Raw genomic sequence first — 18570 nt, forward strand, 5'->3', positions numbered from 1 at the left:
TGTCTGCAACAGAAGTTCAGATCTCCAATTATTACCACTGCTATCAATTATAAACCTTTCCTAATTCTGGGTAAATCTACTCAACGTATTGAGAGGCTTCGCGTTAGCGGTGGGGATTATGACAAAGGAAAGAAACTTTGAGTTTGCGTAACAGCTCCCGCATTGATTCCTCCCGTTTTTCGTCAGGGTGAATCCAAGTCAAAAGACTTGAGTGTCGTGTATCTGATCAAAGTCAAGGGTAGGCAGCCTTAATCCCTCCTCAAGTAGCGTTATGCTGCTGATGCTAGCGATGCAAATGAGCCGTGCTAATCCTTACCATCATTTTCCCCCCCTTTTTTTTCCTCTCTCATCTTTTGGCTTTTGAAAGAAACGAATCCCATTCTCTTCAAATCAATCGCACGCTTTAATGATTCGCTTGAAAACGCCCAGACAAACCCTCACTGCCTTGCCCTTTCTTATCATGTGACTTAACCGCTTTGGAGGACCCGGCGATGGATGCTTTAGCGCCTGCCAACGAGGTGCTGGAGACCGGTTTATTGAGGCTGAGCGCATGGGTCAATGTGACATGGAGATATTGTGTACACCAGGGATGCAACCTAACGCCACCTCACCTATGAGTCATCTGTCCGTAGTGATGCAGTCCTCCGCAACCCTCAGACCACAGTGATTGGCTGGAGGATTATCCTGTATAGGTGGTTCTGCGAAGAGACTGTATGGGAACCGGCATTTCTTGGTTGGCAGGTCTGCGGCGGACCATAATGTATCCATCTGTCAGCCGCTGCTGCCTTGCTGCCTGCAGAAGGCAACGCTATTATTGAGTCACGAGTGATCTCTTTATCGTCAATCAGAGTGTTTGGAATCCCTGCCCCATCTCAAGGAATGTTGGGGTTTCATGATGAGGAATCTTACAGTGTTTAAATATTAAATTAGAACGTTATTAAACTGTTATTTATTGGGAGGAACTGTAGATTAAGTGCTATCATTTGATTAAATGTAACTTTTATTTTGTAAAGTGCTCAACTCCGCGCAATAAAAACCGATTGGTACCATAACTGGTAATGTTGATTCTGAGAGTGTCATTATCCAAATATATTGGTACAATAAAGAAATGCAAATAAATGCAAAAATGTTGCATTTATGCATTTATCCCAATGAATATCAACAATACAAACCATATTTTGACTAAACTAGACTCTAATATTTGCTCCCACTCCAGCTCCTGCCCATTGTAGAATCGCAGATTTCCGATGCCATTTATAGAGCAGACATAGATCAGAACACTTGGTGGGGTTAAGACCTGTCCATGAGCCATGTTCCTCACCCGTCTCTAAGAATAGTTTGTTTCTGGCTGACATTTATTCAGGGACAAAACCTACCTTATTGCGACCCGGCCATGACAGCCCTCAAGTGAACTTTCCTGATGCTGACAATTGGAATAATAAGGCAGGAGGCCGGTGTTACTTATTTTCAGTCATGTCTATCGTCATCCTGCCCTGATAAAGACACTGTTTTCCTCTTGCCAGCCGGTATTATGTGTCTACAAAAGGGTTATTTCCACACCCCACACCCCACAATCATTCTCCAAGAACACTTTAAAACATGTGGGCTGTCGGAGTGCATAAAAAACATCAAATTACGCCGCCGGCGTCTTTTAAAATATGCATGCTCTCTGGTCTTATAAAACGTGACTTTGTGCTCTTTCCGCCGCGCCTCACAGCCGGCGCCCTCGCTGTGTCTCATGAACAAGACGGCAGGTTTGGTTTTGGGCTGCAGTTGACCAATACCAGTTGAAGTCATTCAGCCCATAAAACCACCACCTTGCGTGGGTTACGCGAGGCTCTGAGCTTATAGAGGTTTGTACCGTAGCTGTATATGATTTCCGTGAGCCCATGAAACCCATGCCCGTAGCCAGCTGTGAGGTCACCGAGGACTGGAGCTCTGTCGTTTTTTGTAGCGTTTGAAAAAATCCTAACCTAATCACAACCGTATTCAAAATCAGCGGTTGAGTACTTCTCTGAGATGAGTAAATGATTAATTCATTTGAGACCTGTTACTTTGTGTCTGCCATGTGGGACATTAGTTGGTGTGTGCGCGAGCCTAGCAGCCCCCTCCCATCTCCAACCAAACTGAACCCCGCCATTGAAGCCGCAATCCCCCCCCCCCTACGGCCCTGCATGATACAGATATTCATTGGAGTTAATGTTCTCTGCATGTTCTCCACTCAATTACATTCAGGGAGTATGCTTTAATTGCTTTCATGTGGAAAGTTGTCTTGGTTTATCTCGTCACAACAAGACCTCCTTTCATAACCTGTCAGAATGAAAAGGATCTTATAATGATAATAATGAGGGTGTTGTACTAAAACACATTCGCCTTGGGTTTTAATGCACTGTGGTTGGCTTAGTCTGCGTCCATTGATATTGTATAATGTGTCAGTTGTAAAGTGCCTTGATTAATTACTGAAAACGGAGACTACTTACATTCTCGGCTGAAGCTGACCTTGGTTTAGGTGTCTCTTCATTTGTATTTAGGGGGTTTATCACTTTGTACAGTGGCAGCCAATTATATTCTTCCTAAACCAATTATGTTAAAGTGTGTTATTTTGATGTCACAAATCTCATTGGCCTTATACGTTTGCACTATCAAAATAAAGAGACAAGAGCAGTCCAGTTAATCAATGCTTGCATATGAATATTTATAAATACACCAATGGCACGTCCATAGAAAATATCCCATTTCTATACGGGTTGCATCATGGTTTGTTCACCTGCAGAATCAAAAGGCAACACGAGATTCATGCTCTCATCATTTATCATTATCATTATTTCTGGAGTCGTTTTGGGGCGTTGAATATGAATGGCCGCTTGACACTTGAGGGCCATCACTTTCGGGTGGGCTGGCGGTCAAAGCCCACCAGTGTCAGCGTTGCGTCGCGGTACGCCTGACAATTAGCCGTGGCGTTAGCGACAAGTCGTAGCACGGTGGCTGTCCACCACTGTCACCGTGTTGCCCTGTAGCCCCGGCTCAGTGAGTGACGGGTGGCGTAACGGAGAGCTGCTGATGCTGGCCATTTCATGGTTTGTTGGTCCGTTCTTGGCTGAGGCAAAGCAAGGGTCTCACGTTGCCGAACACCTTGATTGATCGTCGTAAAACTCGTAAGATATATATACAGCATTTGATTAAGCCTCGGCGGTGAGTTATTTTGAGTGTATTACGTTTTGATGTTTGGCCAACAAACGCTGCTGTCGAGGGAACGTGTCTTAATTGTGTGTGTGTGTGTGTGTGTGTGTGTGTGTGTGTGTGTGTGTGTGTGTGTGTGTGTGTGTGTGTGTGTGTGTGTGTGTGTGTGTGTGTGTGTGTGTGTGTGTGTGTGTGTGTGTGCTCACATGAAAGTACCTGAGCAATTCCACACCCTCTTTGAAAGCGAGGAAGCAAATAAAGACCAAGCTCTCACAGATGGTTATGAGTTGAGTGCATGGGGTTTGTGTTTGTGCGACGGTGCGTGTGTGCCAATATGTATTTTTGTTTGACGCTGTGCGTGTACCAATATGTATTTTTGTGCCCTTGAAACATTGTAATGAGCCACTCTTGAAATTCAGAGATGGTGCCTTAGTGTGACAACAATGGGCATGGCATGGTGATGAATGTACTTATTGTTCATTGTTATGGGTCTTGCCTGGACACGGTGTTCTGTAGCCCCTAGTTCTCGCTTTCGCTTTCTCTACCTCACCTCTGCCTTGGCTCCTGTTTTGTACCCTCCTTATTTCACAAATTTTCTGTGATTCCCTCTGCATCACAATGCATGTATTTACAATCCAGGCGGCGTACACCCGCCAGAGTGTCACTGATGGAATGCAAACACATCACTGTCTCTACCCAAATCACTTTGTGGTGCATTACCAGCATTGATTAGGAAAGGTCACGACGGCGTGTGTAATGGAGTAATGGAACACATCCATGTTTGCGTTTATAGGAAAGGGCAGATGCAAAGTTAATCCATAAGCTTAATTAATGACTTCATTCCTTTATGATTTGATTCACTTCAACGCATGGACGTGACCCCTTCCAAGAACAAGGAAGATGAAAGATGGGTCATGATGGAGCGTGTGAGGTGGATACCCTTTTCGTTGTCCAACCGGATGGCTAATTAATCTGGCTAGCCTTGAAAAGTCATGTTCGACATTCAAGAGCCACTGGGGGGTGGAGGGGGTCTCAGAGGTAAGGGTCGCCACCCCAGCTGAAGAGAGGGCTAAGCGAACAACAGCGGCCAGGGGACTTCTGGGTCGACAAAGGGGCAGTGGGAAGGGCAGTGTGGGTATCAGCATTATTTCCCCAGTCGCCTTTGTCCAGAGTGCAGTTTCTGGCCCTTGAATGTTGGTCTTAAATAACGGGGTAAGATAAACAATCGATTTGATTCCGATTTACAAGGTCCCGATATTGATTTGGTGAGGGATACGACTCAGGGTGGTGATGTTGGATTATTGGAGAGTTTTATTGCAGGTGTGCTGGTTTAACCTGTGCACATTGCTTATTCAATGTGCAACAAGTGTACTGCCTCACCCGGCCCCAGAGTCCAATCAGTCTGACCCGGGCCAGGTGAGACTGCTTGAACCAGCCATCCTCAAGTGGTGCTCACTGCAGAGCCAAATGGGCAATGAGTTACCTACTCCAGGCCCACCTCTCTGGCCCTAGTCCAGCTTATTGGTTCGGTTGCCGCAGTCAACCGCTGCCCAGACAGAGCTCGCTCTCCGGCGCTAAAGCTAGATGCTACTTGAGCTTGTGCTGCCAAGTCGTATGAGTGAGCTGGACTAGGTTGAGCTCCACCCATTGGCTCTGCAGTGGGCAGCCTCTCACCATCATCCACACACACACTCCACAATGACCAACACACCGCAGCAGTCGACACAAGATAGTGTGTGTTGAGTCACCAAAGGCTGGCCGCACACGGTTAAAGCTTCAGGCATCCAGGAAGAACGTCATATATTGAAGATTTGATCTTTGAGACCCCAGTTTCAATCCCCCCTGTGATCCTCTAAGGAATGTCCAGTTCCTTAAGGCACAAAAAGCCCATATAAAAAATCAAAGTACTAATAATACAAAAATCGATCCCAGGATTGGATTGGATCGATATCGGATCAATATATATATATATATATATATATATATATATATATATATATATATGTATTTTTTTTTTTACTCATTCATTTTATATAACCACCATGCTCAACTAATGTACTTAACGTTTCTAAAACATAATTCATATTTATGCTTTCCTTACCACATTTCCTGCAGTTCATTTACTCTCTCTTCATTCTTATCTCTGTTCAGTTATTCATAATGGTGTGTTACTGCTAAACTCATTGACTACAGCCCTCCTCCCTTTTCCCGATGGCCACTCTCTGGGCCCCTAACTAGGGCTCCGGTATCGACTCTGAAGGTTAAATGAGCGATACGGCAGTCTCCAGTCTCCGAGGAGCTTCTTTAATTAGGGACCATAACCAATTAAAGAACCTGGCTGAGCATTATCTCGCAGTGTCCATTGAAAGGCCTTCCAAGACCCCCCAGGGCCGTGGGTGGGTTGCTGGTAGAATTTATAATAACTAATTGTTGTCAGAGGAGATGAAGAATATGAAGCTTTGCTATTGAGGACTTATCTCGTAGTATGAATGCACCGGCATAATTTCCTTTGGTATGCTCCTTTTTTGTCCTTTTGCGATTGTTAGTTTATCATGATTTATATTCCAGTCCACAACATGGGTTAGTTACAATTTGTCCAGCAGCAGCAGCATCTCTTCTTCTCCGGGCGCTGGAGTTCTGCTGGGCTCATTACCCTTGCATAGTGCATGTGCTGCTCCCATTAAAAGACAAGGATTGAGCTAACATACAACCGCACACCCCCTCCTCTGCCCTTACCTCCCTTTCATCCTCCTTCTGAATGTTTCCACTTCCTCATTTCCTTGACCAATCATGTGATGCAGCAAATTCAAGCGGGGGGGGGGGGGGGTTGGGGGTGGGGTGGATGAGGTTGGGGGTGGGGGGGGTGGCAGCTCTGACAGCCCTGGAGTGGGTAGCTGAGCCATCAAAGGTCTTAAATGGGCAGAGCCTCAGTGTCACATATTAGCCTTAAATGATCCCAGAGCTGTGAAAGCTTGACTGTCATTTAGATTCTTTGAAACACAAGCCAAAGGGAGGGAGTGAGGAAGGGAGTGAGGGAGGGAGGGAAGGAGGGGTGGGAGATTAAGTATCCGAGGGGGATTTGAAGAAAATGATCTAAAGGTAGATGGGTTGGGGGTTGCGGGAGAGAGAGAGAGTGAGAGGGAGGTCTAATAGAGTAGATAGAATAGATGCCTTCTGGCTTGTGTGCATTGAAATTTGGCTTTTGTGCCACGCACTCATTTAAAGGGAAAAATAAATCAGAACAATTGTGAATTGCCTAACACTATTTATTGTTTATTGTTTCCCTCAACATGACTCACGGATGAAAATTAAAGGTTTTGGGGGAGTGAGGTGGGCGAAGGAGACAGTGGGGAATGTGATACTTGTTTTCTGCATTTTTTTATTGCAACAAATTAAGTCATGTCATCCGCTACACATGTATCAGGGTGATGAATATTGTACTTCCTGTCAGTGGAGGTTTGAAGTGTGTAATTTCATAATCTTTTGGCTTCGGGGCTCCATTATTTTCATATTCAAGGTTTCTTTTGGATTCACGTATAAGTAGTGTATCGGTTTAAAATATTTTGAGTCATCACTCCAGTTAATTCATGAAATAAATGTGAGCAAATCTCACTCTATAAATGCTTAGCTAGCAGTACTAGTAACCTTTAATTCCGTAGTACAGAACAAAGGTTTTCAAATATGTCTTATTACAGCATTTCACTCACACCAATACAAGTGACTCATTCTTTTCTTGCGTGATTCCGCTTCTCACCTTTAAAATCAATATTGGTTGTTATTGCATACTGCTGCTTTAATTAACCTGACTGTCAATAAGTTAGTGGCAGATTCAGGCTCCTCCTCCTTTGGTCCTTGGTGCCATGATTGTCTGGGACGAACCCAACCCCAGTATTTTGTTCTTCATGTCATTAGGCGTGTTTCAGATCAACCATGCATTGCGTTGCCTCTCATAACAATGCATTCTGGGATAAAAACGTCAGAAATGCTGGTGATAACTTCCCTATGCGACATGTTACATGACTTTAAAAACTCACGGGAGCTCCAGGGCAACTCCCTCCGTCTGCTTTTCTGTGCATATGGTCTCAAATAAATGCAGACATAAGACACTCCTCACACCCCTCATATGTTGACACCCTCAACATATCAAAACGCTGCCCTAGTTGGTTGGAATTACCAAGTGGAATTTCCCACGTGAGAAATGATTTAACTCCTTTCAAAGAGACGTGCCCTCTCCCAAACTATGCTTGTTCAAACTACGAGAAGTGCACCTGTGTCCGACTTGGTGGTGGGAACTTAAAGTGTTCCTGACTAGTTCCGGCGGATGTTCTCAAATCATTCATTCATGCACGCTCAAATGCAGACAATCTGAAACACGCCTATTCTCACACATCATTCTGACCCGCTCTGACCTTAATCTGTTGATTGACAGCGGAGGACACCTGCGGAGGCACCCTGCGCGGCTCCAGCGGCCTCATCTCCAGCCCCGACTTCCTGGGCGGCGGCGGCGGCGGCGGCGGCGGCGACTCCCCGGGGGTCAGCCCCGTCGGCGCCGGTAGCCACGGCAACGGGGACTGCAAGTGGACCATCCTGGCCGACCCGGGAGACACCATCTCGCTGGTGTTCACCGAGTTCCAGATGGACGACAAGTCGGATTACCTGGAGGTGGAGGGATCCGAGTCGCCCACCATCTGGTGAGTGGAGTCGCGGGGTTGACCGTCCGACGCAGTCCGGGCCGCGGGTTGTTAACAAACGGCCGCCCGGTTGGGATGCTGGGCCGGCCTGTGGCGGGGGGGCTTGTGGGACCTGATGTGTTTGTGTGTTTTGCGCTCTGTGTCCGGGGATTTTGCGAGAGATGCCTTGCTGCGTAAATCGGTGGCTTGGATCGGGATGGAGGACAAGGGAATCCTTTGAGGGTGTGGTTAGGGCAAACCCAGGACATCCAACTGCACTGGTCTGCCATGGCGGACCCCGGGGCTCTGCGTGGTACAGGATTGAGGAGGGCCAAGTCTTTAATCACTGATCCAGGAAAGGATGTAGCCTATATACTGTATCATTAAGAGTGGTACGGAATCTGCTGGATGTGTTTTGTGGTGTGTTATGTAAAGGCTTGAGCAAACGACAAGTGTTCTTGGAAGTTAAAGATTAAGTCAGATCATTTTATACTGATTATTATACCAAAGAATGTTTCTTTTTTCATTTACTTAACTTTAACTACTTGAATGAACACATTGTAGTTCACTAATTTGCAAAGATCTCCGTTTGGTGGAATTCAACTAAGAGATGCAAATCTCAGTTTCCAATGAAAGCCAAGTGCTCTGCAGAAACACATCCAAATAACACACATTTTGAATCATTCATCATTCATGCAACACAACAGATTCAGGTGCGTCAATCAGCCCTCCATGTCCCTGACCTCCTGCACTACATGATTAACTCTGCTTCTATATTCATGGTATTTATACAACATTGTAATACAGTTACACAACCGTCTTGTTGTGCAAGAGTTAAAAAACTAAGGTTGTGTTTAGTCGAAGGAATTGCAATTCATCTCACTTATTTATGGTTGTCAACAAAGTGCGTTGCAGTGCTTGGCATTTAGTACATCACGTCAGTTGAATCCATTCAGGCAGGAATGGCTCATCCCGAGGCTGAAAACATACCGATCCTTTTTTTTGTCTGATAAATCGATGTAATGTTTTCCTGAGTAGCTAAACATCTGTAACTGCACTTATGAATAATTACACTCATAATAATAATACTTATTTATAAGCCCCCACCAGTGTTGTCCCTGATGCGTACAACTTCAGTCAAATCTATTTGGAGATCTAACGAGACACGTAAGTATTACGGTCTTCTATTTGGGCTGATGGGAAAGTCAGTCCCTTGTGAAACACGGGACTGACAAAATACGAAATGGGCTTGACCGATTAACCTTGAGGCGAGTGATCTTCCCCCCCCCCGGTCGCTGTGTGCGAATGTGATCATCCTCCAGGTTTATGTGATCCTGCCAGGGATTAATTGGACACGGTTCAAAGAAGCACTAATCAATCACTTAGCAATGAGCTCTTTTGTCCCTTCAGAGTTGCCATCGGGGAGTCTGATAGACAGTGTTGGGTACCAGGAGTTAAAAACTGTCAGCCAGAAGGCTGGAGAAGTGAAAAGAGTCAAGAGGGGAGGCAGAACGCGTGGCGGCGACTGCCAAGTGTGTTGCTAGGGTTGAGGAGCGAGTGACAGGGAAGTGATGTTGTGTTATGACAGCCCCGCAGGTAAACATCTTGGCTTAAAAATATCTTCAGAATGAACTCGTTCACTGACCGGCGCAGTGTGTCTTAGTAAGCCTACGTTTGGGGGTTACTTTAAGATGAGTGGATGATCTGCTGACTACCACAGATATGGTTTGTTGCCTCAATGTCATTAAAAGATGTGTGTTTTCAATAGAATATGAAGATAAAACAACATGGGAGAAGATCCGTCAGGGGCAATATATCTGGCTTCTAAACACCGAGGTGACAATATGGGATGCCGCTGAGTTTCCCGCTTTGCAGGCTATAGAGTTCTCATTTTAATCTGCATGGGTCCCTTGGGACCCACTAAGTCTGGTTAAAACACAAGCCGCTGTCTGGCCAAGGTAAATAAAGAGACAGGAAAACAAATGAAACTAATATAAGCGAGGAGTGCACCACACCAGCCTCTGCCTGTAAAATAGCTTGCTCTTTCTTCCAACCTCTTTATGAGCACTTCTGATTGTGTACAAGGCCATTGTACAGCCCGGCTTTTCAGACACTGCAACGTATTACGACAGCTGTGGGTGGGAGACATCAAGCCATCAGTTTACCGCTTGAGTTTTAGAGCTACATAACTATGATTGACAGCCAGGGGACCTGTGAGCCAATCAGACTCAACATAACATTTAACATTGAAGGCTTATTTTTTTTGGTGGCAAATTTAGCCTTGATTTTCTCTACTTTGTAGTAATTTTATTATCGGATGTAAAATAGTAATTAGTATTGTTTGACATTAGACCTTTGAAATGATCCTGGATTATTTTTAATCAAAATTAAATCAGACTGGATTTGTGTTGGGGTGTCAGTGAATCCTGTTACGTTCAGACTAACTCAGACTAACAGGTGGGTGGCATCAGCAAGGAATCCTTTCAGTACAGTTAAAGGACTGTTCCTGTCCAGTCCACTTGCTCATGTTACAGGATTTGTGGAATTCAAAACAATTAATCGACATACAAGTTCTTCACTCGACAGGGTATTATCAAGAATACCCAAATGCTATTGTTATGTTTGTGGCAAGTCGTGCTCACACTCACACTCTTTGGAAGTAGTTTTGGTTAATGATATTGGTAACCAATGTTTTAGTGGAGGAGGGAAGGTTACAATGAATCACCCAAAACTCGAAGGTCCTATTACTAATCAATGCTAACTCACGTTTTTGTTCAGGATTGTATTGGAGTTTCTGTTGCACTGCTTATAATTTAAATTGTCTGCCTAACAAGTCAGTAAATAAGCCCATAAACTAGGATTTAAAAACGTCCCCCAAGACATACCCGGAAATTTAAGTTTCCCTTCATTACGGTTTTGTGAAATGCTTTAAACAAAGCGTGACGTCTTTCTAGCTCAACACCAAATTGCCTCTTGATGAATAGATGATGTTTATAATCTGAAGATGAACCTATTTGTGATTCTTCTCACACTCTAGTCTCCAGTTTGCTGTTGATGTTGATGTTGTTTCAATCTTGGGCGGAAATGAACCCGTAAACACATCAGGAATATGAAGTGGGACAATCAGGGGTCTGGGCGTCTCAGGACAAAGTGGACGTAAAATAAGGTGACGGCCTGGGTCGTGCTCCTCAGATACCCAGAGAGTCGGTGTGTTGTTGCTCCTCTGACTTTATAAAAGCAACCAAAATATTGCCAATTGCATTGATGGCGAGGGACGCCACTTGACGCTAATTTGAGCCAATCAGAATCCGACACCGCAATAACACGAGGCTCTCCCGGGGGTTTGAGTCGTGATCGGTGGCGCTGTCCTTGATTGTTTTGCCCGTTTGTTAAATTCATCAATCAGAATCAATTACCGGCCATCTCTTCTGTCTTTCAAGACAGACTTTTAAAACAAATGAGCCTTCTTGAAATGTGTCCCTGTTTGTTTTCTGCCCCCACCCGATGTTATCTACTCGTGCCTAATTAAACTGCTGTTATTCCTGCTTTGTTTTTTTGAATTGTCACATCATAACAATTAAGAACCGTTTGATTCCCATGTGTGACTTTCTGTTTTTCTGCCATGCCTGCCTTGTTTCTACATGTTTTTTGTGTAGTGTGCACCCCTTCTTCATGTGCCAAGAACTTAAACCATTGTGGGAGTCATTAGTAAACTGTTGTACTAATAAATTAAATCTTACAAGCACCACAAAATTATTATAAAACTTAAATTGATGAAGTTCATCTGTCCAATCTGCCCAAATTAAATTATGAACAGTATTTGGGTGTTGTGGATATATCAGGTGGATGGGGCCAGGCTCATAGCACGCCTGCCAGGGAGTAATCACGAGAAGCAATATTGCATATCTATCTGCGACGGGACAAACAGACCGCCGGGCCGAGACTGCTGCACAGATCGAAGAGAATTTCATTGTGTGAGGAGTCCCATTCCTCCGATTGGATTCGACGTGGCCCATCTTGTGGTCCCGACCGAAGGATAAAAACAGCAGAGAAACGTTCCGCACAAACCACTCCTTCCTGTGGTATCTTTGTCAGGAGACCAGACATCCCGATGGCCATGGGTAATTCATTAGCTCCTTGGCCGCGGTGGTTATATCATAGAGAGAAAAGCCAGGAAGTCACTATTTGGCTCCGGAATCGACTCGCCTTTTAAGTTCATGTAAAGGTGAGTGTACGGGTTATTCCAGGGCAGTGATACTGTATAAGGCACCAACCTCTCCTGTCCAAAAACCCAGATTCACCTCGCTATGATGACTCATCATCTGGGATGAAGGGGCGGCATATGGCTCAGGAGGTAGAGCGGGTTGGCTGGTGACTGGAAGGTTGCTAGTTTGATCCCCGACTCCTCCTAGCTGAGTGTCGAGGTGTCCCTGAGCGAGGCACCTCACCCTAACTGCTCCCGACGAGCTGGCTGTCACCTTGCATGGTTGACACCACCGTCGTGTGTGTGCATGAACGGGTGAATGTGAGGAAATATCATAAGCACTTTGAGTGGCCACTGGTCACTGGTAGAAAAGCGCTGTTGTAATTAAATGTTATTGTCCGTAATGCAACGAAATGAGGCCCTTGTAAAACGTCTGTGACCTTTGGATTTGCCGTTCATGACACATGGTGTTTAGATGTGCACTGGTAGTTTTCTTTGGCCCCTCCAGTTTATTCACCGCTGCTGCTCTTAAATAAGTTACATCCCTGCTGCCCCGCCTACAGGGGAGCCGGGCAGCTGCTCAGCCACAGACTTTTATGGTCGCCATCCATTTTTCTGAAGAGGTACCATAACTTACGGCCTCCGCGGCAGCAACATGCAGACGTTGGCTTATAAACAGTGTCGTTTGTTATCTCTTTTTTTTTTTTCTTTTTCGGGTCACGAAGAAAAGGTCACGTTTTATGTAAAATCAAACACGGTTAAACTTCTCCCTTGCGGGCCGCCGTCGCCGTTGGTGATGGATGGTTTCGCACTTACGCATTAGAAGCCATCCAGTTTTCTATTATGAAATACGGTGTGTGTGTGTGTGTGTGTGTGTGTGTGTGTGTGTGTGTGTGTGTGTGGGGCCCGGCCATTTTGTAAGGAAGCACTTTTAGTTTTTCTAATTATCTCCTGTAAAGAAGGTGATTGACGGGATCAATTTCTACGTTTTCATTATAATCCCTTTCCTTTAATGGTGAATAGAGTATCTGATTTTTTGTGCAGATAACCCCTCCCCCCCCTTCTCTTTTCACTAACGGTAAACAAAACGCAGACTCCTCTACTCCCCACCCGTTTGGCGACAGCGGCACCTCAGCAAATGATGCTTGAAGCACTGCAGCGTCTTAGTTTATGCTCACTGGGACCCACTGTGGCTCGTTTCTTAGATTCCTCTGTTCCCTCTCCTGTCTCAAGTTGTGCTTTAATGGCCACAGTGGCATTGCTGCGCGCTATTGACTGGTGAAGAACAAGATGCACGCTGGGAGATAAAAGCACGGCCTGCTTAGCTAGACAAATGACAAGTCTCCTGGCAGCGTTGAAGCCATGTGATCAGTCCCCGATGCCCGTATTGTACACTACTTTTGTCTTATTTTTTTTTAACTCTACAGCCATATGCTTGAAATCGCAGCACAAACACGCTGGTAGATGTTGAGAGGCAAGATACGGGAAAAGCATGCCCACACACCTCTAAGTATCCTTGTCTCTCCACTAACCCTAACCCCCTAGATGGACTGAGCTACGGACACTTTGTATGCATGCACAGGCACATGCACGCACACAAACACACAAACGCAAACACACAGACACGCACACACATACACACACAAAGCTCAAAGCGCAAATCCATGAAGAGTCCTTGTAAGAAAGGATTTCTTCCAGGTTTCAGGGGCAAACTGTTTTACATTGTCAGTGTGCTGTTTTTCTCCCTTGACAGGACATAAGCGGTACCTTTTCACCTAAGTAATTCTGAAGCCTTCCTGTGGCTTCTCCACATTACAGCTATAAAATAAATAAATAAACTACTGAGATTAAATGTCATTCTTTGATGCAAGCGTTGGAGATAGAAATGCACTAGCGTCATGTCATAAGAGTTAAACGCAAATTAATAAATAAAATGGCTCGAGTCTCAACAGTGATTTAATGTTGAGTGTCAAACAGTTGGGTGTCATAGAGGTTTACATGTACAGACACATTGTGTATTAAGAAAGAATTGTTCACTTCAACATTATTTGTTCATATTTTATAATAAATATGGCCATGTCCATTACAGCAAAGAATAGAATCGTGTTTACGTGTCAAATCCGACAATAAGCCTGTCTCGCCTCCCTATAGCCTCCTTGAGAAGCTTGTGACAAGTAATAATTTTACCCATTACATGCTGACATGTTTTTCTGTTGGTTTTGAAAAAAAAAAAAAGCTAAACGCTCATTTATAATATTTTCATTTGTTGATGAAAACAATTTATTTGCCCTACAGGTGATTGCTCAGTAGGGAAACATCATTACCACTATCATAAAGCACTGAAAACAGCACCAAATTAAATGTGGATCAAATGTACAATAAAAACATTTTAACCAGGTATTAAAGGTATTTTATCGGCAATGAAGAGTTGTGTGTAATACCTAGGATGTAAGCATACATTCCTGCCAATTTTTACTTCCTGAACGTCTAGTTTTTAAACAAGAATTTGTCCGTCCAGTGTGACCCCCGCACTTGTTCTACATAAAGGGCGGCAGTGGCTCAGGAGGTAGAGCGAGTACAGTTTTAACCGGAAGGTTGCTGGTTCAATCCCCGGCTCCTCCTAGCAGAGTGTCGAGGTGTCCCTGAGCAAGACGCCTCACCCTAACTGCACCCTGACGAGCTGGCTGTCGCCTTGCATGGTTGACACCGCCGTCGGTGTGTGAATGTGTGTATCAGGGGCAGAGTGGGGCACTAAAAGCCACCGGGAGAATTCTGACCGGCCCAGCCCAGCCCACCACCGGCCCACCACCAGCCCAGTGGCGTAGCGATCGCGATTGTTGACGGGGGGGGGATCGCGGACGAGTGCTGAAGTAGAATAATGATGTATAACGCATAGGCCCGGCTTACACGCGTCTCGCGACATTAAATGTGGGCTGGTCCACCTGACCTCGGCCACCTGACCCCTGACCGACCGGCCGACCGGGAAAACTCCCGATCGTCCCGACGGCCACTCCGCCCCTGGTGTGAATGAACGGGTGAATGTGAGGCAATAATTGCAAAAAACGCTTTGAGTGGCCACTGGTTAGAAAAGCCCTATTTGAATGCAGTCCGTTTACCATTTACATCAGTGGCAACAACTTGAGGATGGGTTATGCGTGTTTCCCCTCCCATGCCGGTCCCATGCTCAGCCCTCCTGTGTTCTCCTCCACAGGCTTTCCGGCGCAAACATCCCGGCGCCCATCATCAGCAACAAGAACTGGCTGCGGCTGCACTTTGTGACAGAGAGCAACCACAGACACAAGGGCTTCAGGGCCCAGTACCAGGGTAAGACACGAGTCCTCCACAATGTCCCCCTCCCCGGGCCTCCTCCACCTTAAACACGCCCCCCGAACCCTCCCCCGCTAATTACCTCCATATTTTTATTTGTTATTTTTCTAACCCTGAATGTTAATAAGGCTTCTGTCGAGGGCAGACTCTAAGCGGAGGTGCGGTGCAGTCCTTTGATATTGGTCATCCCTGTTGTTAAAAAAATTGCTGATGGCTACCACCTTTTTCTCCCCTGTTAGTTAAAAAACATAAATCTCCCCAAAAAAACATAATTGATTCTTCAGACCTTATAAACACTGTGCTGTAGATATGTTAGGGCCTGAAGCAACCAATAAAGTAATAAAGCCAATAACGTAATAACGGCCAATAACGTAATAATTTAAATGTAATAAAGCCAATAACATAATAACGGCCAATAACGTAATAACGGCCAATAACGTAATAATTTAAATGTAATAAAGCCAATAACGTAATAATTTAAATGTAATAAAGCCAATAACATAATAACGGCCAATAACGTAATAACAGCCAATAATGTAATAATTTAAATGTAATAAAGCCAATGACGTAATAACTTGCCAATAATGTAATAAAGTTTTTGAGCCAATAATGTAATACCTTTTTTCGTTATTACGTTATTGGCCTTGTATTAATAAAATCCTGAAAATGTAATAACTGAGCCAATAATGTAATAACTGAGGTATCACTTTATTTTATTTTCAATTTCTGGAGAGAAACCATCACACTTGACACTAACTGACATGCCTTAATATTGCATATTGCAACACAAGATGCTTAAATATCTGACCTTACAGATACCCCTCCACCCAAATCCACACAAATAACCATAATGAGGAGAGAGGTGCCCAGTACACAGTACATAGACATCCACTATATCTACACAAGCTACTACATAAAAACTGACACATCAGCACATAAGATTACTGCAAAAACTCTGGAATTACAGGAAGTTTGGTGAAATTGTCTTTATGGAATTTACAGATTTCTTTAGTTCAAGAACAGCATGGTTGTGCATATGTGGATGAACGTGTGCATTCAATCAGTTTAGGAGCAGCATCTAGGTATCTAGGCATCTAGGCATTCAGGTTATGATTATTGGTGATTAAAGCAGTATGATATGATAATATTGAATGGAGGGCTGCAGCCATATTTATGTATTATTACATTATTGGCTCAGTTATTACAATTTCAGCTGAATCTGCAAGCGATCTAATGTCGCTCTGCAGATCAGGCTGGCATGAAAGCTGTTTTGGTCATTTCAAGGGCCTTTCCCAATTCAATCCATGCAACTTGCCCTATTGGTCAACCGCAAGCATAGGAGGAGGAGGAGTGAAAGCAACGCAAGCATCAGAGAGAAACCAGCGCCTTGTTTACTGCAGCAGTGGTGCGCAATTCATCTACATAAGTCACGTATTTAGAATGGAAATCAGAAAGAAAAAGTTGGGAGATGACTTCAATGATGGATAAAACCACCAAGAGAAAGGACTATATTGTGCTGCGTGCTTTGGTGAATAACAATCACCACCTAACCACCACTAAATTGGCACAGTTACAATTCTCCGTCGTTTAATATCATGATTTAAAAATGGAATGAAATGCACCCCGGGCTGGAGGGGATTGTTCTAGAAGCAAATAGTCCTCATCTAGCTTGACACTTCATTCATTGCTTCTGGCTAAACTGTGAGACCGCACAGTTATGACGGGCGCTTGCATCACCTGTGCTTTGTGCAGAATCCTGGCCCACCTGTTGTGTTCAATTACATTAACTGCGAGTATAGTCTTTCTGCTTTCCTTTGAATCTGTGTTGTGATGTCCCCCCCCCCCCCCCCCCTTTTTCGTTACAATAACCTGCTCTGACACCCGCATATATTATTCAATGTATTGCTTAATACAGGACAGACTTCGAATGGGACAGAGTTCCTATAGTCAGCTTTAGGAGACGGCATAACAACGGCCCTTGTTGCATAAATTGGTCAATGTTTTCACGTGTACATGTCAACATGTACATTAGCTACACCTCGACGTTCATCACAGAAACTGTAATTGTACCTGTGAAATGAGTTGTGCCTGTGCTGTCTCTTCTCCCGTCTAATTCTGTAACTTCTTCTTTTATCGAACGGCCTTGCTCTCAACCAGTGAAAAGCTCTGGAGAGCTTAAATCCAGAGGGGTTAAATTATTACCAGGAAAGGACAACACTAACAAACTCTCTTTGAGTAAGTCTTTTATTTTCTCTTATGTAAATGTATTTCATTGTTTTGTGTTGTTTGGGTTTATTCGGGGCTTGCGTTGTGGGTTTTGTGTTTAGTTTTTGGCTTTTTCCTTTTTGCGTTGCTGCATTGTTTGCTCAAGGCCCTTAAAGCGACAGTACCGGATTCAGCCCAAGCGCGGTCCCTTTTCATTTCAGCCTCCCCCTCTCCGCCGTCTGGCAGATAGGTGCACATGTGATGTCGAGCTGCACACTGCAGAGCAATTATCTACAACAATCCCTCCTCATAAAGTCCTACACCTAATCAAGAGCCCACATCCTAAATTAACATGAATTAAAAAACTAGACACGTATGTATGCACGCACTGTACCCTGCCATTAACCCAAGCTGTAGAAAGACCTAAGCTGACTCAAAACGAGGTAGAAACTTGGTGGTAGCCGGTTGTAATTTCAATCATGACCTTAAGTGCCCTTGTCCACCTCGGCCTCTTCTTTTGTTAGGAGACGCAAACAATGCAGAGGCGTTATATAAATTTAATCAGGCTAAAAGACTGTGTGATTGCCACTGCGTCAAAGCAGCCATAACACTATTATAACCCACGATAATTAACTTGAACGTTTGTAATTGAGAAGGAGCGTTCCTCGCTTTGAATACTTAAGATTCTGTGCGTCTGATGTCTTAATGCCAGCGTGATATCACACTTTTCCTGGATTTCATTTTCAGCCAACTTCTTTATTTGATTCCTTCTTTTATTTGCCACAATATCTTGCTACAGAAATGTGGCTGTGTTTTAAAAAAATTCATTTACACTGACTTTTATTCATGGAAACCTGTGTATTTTCCTAGGTATGGCGTATATTTAATTCCATCCGGGAGGCTTTTATCTGGGGTACAGAGACCATTAGTATGTATGGAAAGCCTTGCAGAGTGAATATTGCAGCACCTGCGATGTAGTTGGAG

The 18570-nt window shown here is 44.4% G+C and overlaps 1 protein-coding gene across 1 annotated transcript in view; it reads left to right on the plus strand.

Annotated features, from left to right (window-relative positions):
- LOC311351708 (CUB and sushi domain-containing protein 3-like) overlaps positions 1–18570 on the plus strand; it is a gene marked incomplete at its 5' end in the record, with an annotated part of 223472 nt that overhangs the window by 46903 nt on the left and 157999 nt on the right. Inside the window, 3 exons of the mRNA XM_084471868.1 lie at positions 7610–7871; positions 15266–15378; positions 17539–17616. Coding sequence (XP_084327994.1) covers positions 7610–7871; positions 15266–15378; positions 17539–17616 — 453 coding nt within the window. The remainder of the gene's footprint in view (positions 1–7609; positions 7872–15265; positions 15379–17538; positions 17617–18570) is intronic.

The sequence above is a fragment of the Micromesistius poutassou genome (genome assembly GCF_964030765.1).
Source record: "Micromesistius poutassou genome assembly, chromosome: 8".
Taxonomy (NCBI): domain Eukaryota; kingdom Metazoa; phylum Chordata; class Actinopteri; order Gadiformes; family Gadidae; genus Micromesistius; species Micromesistius poutassou.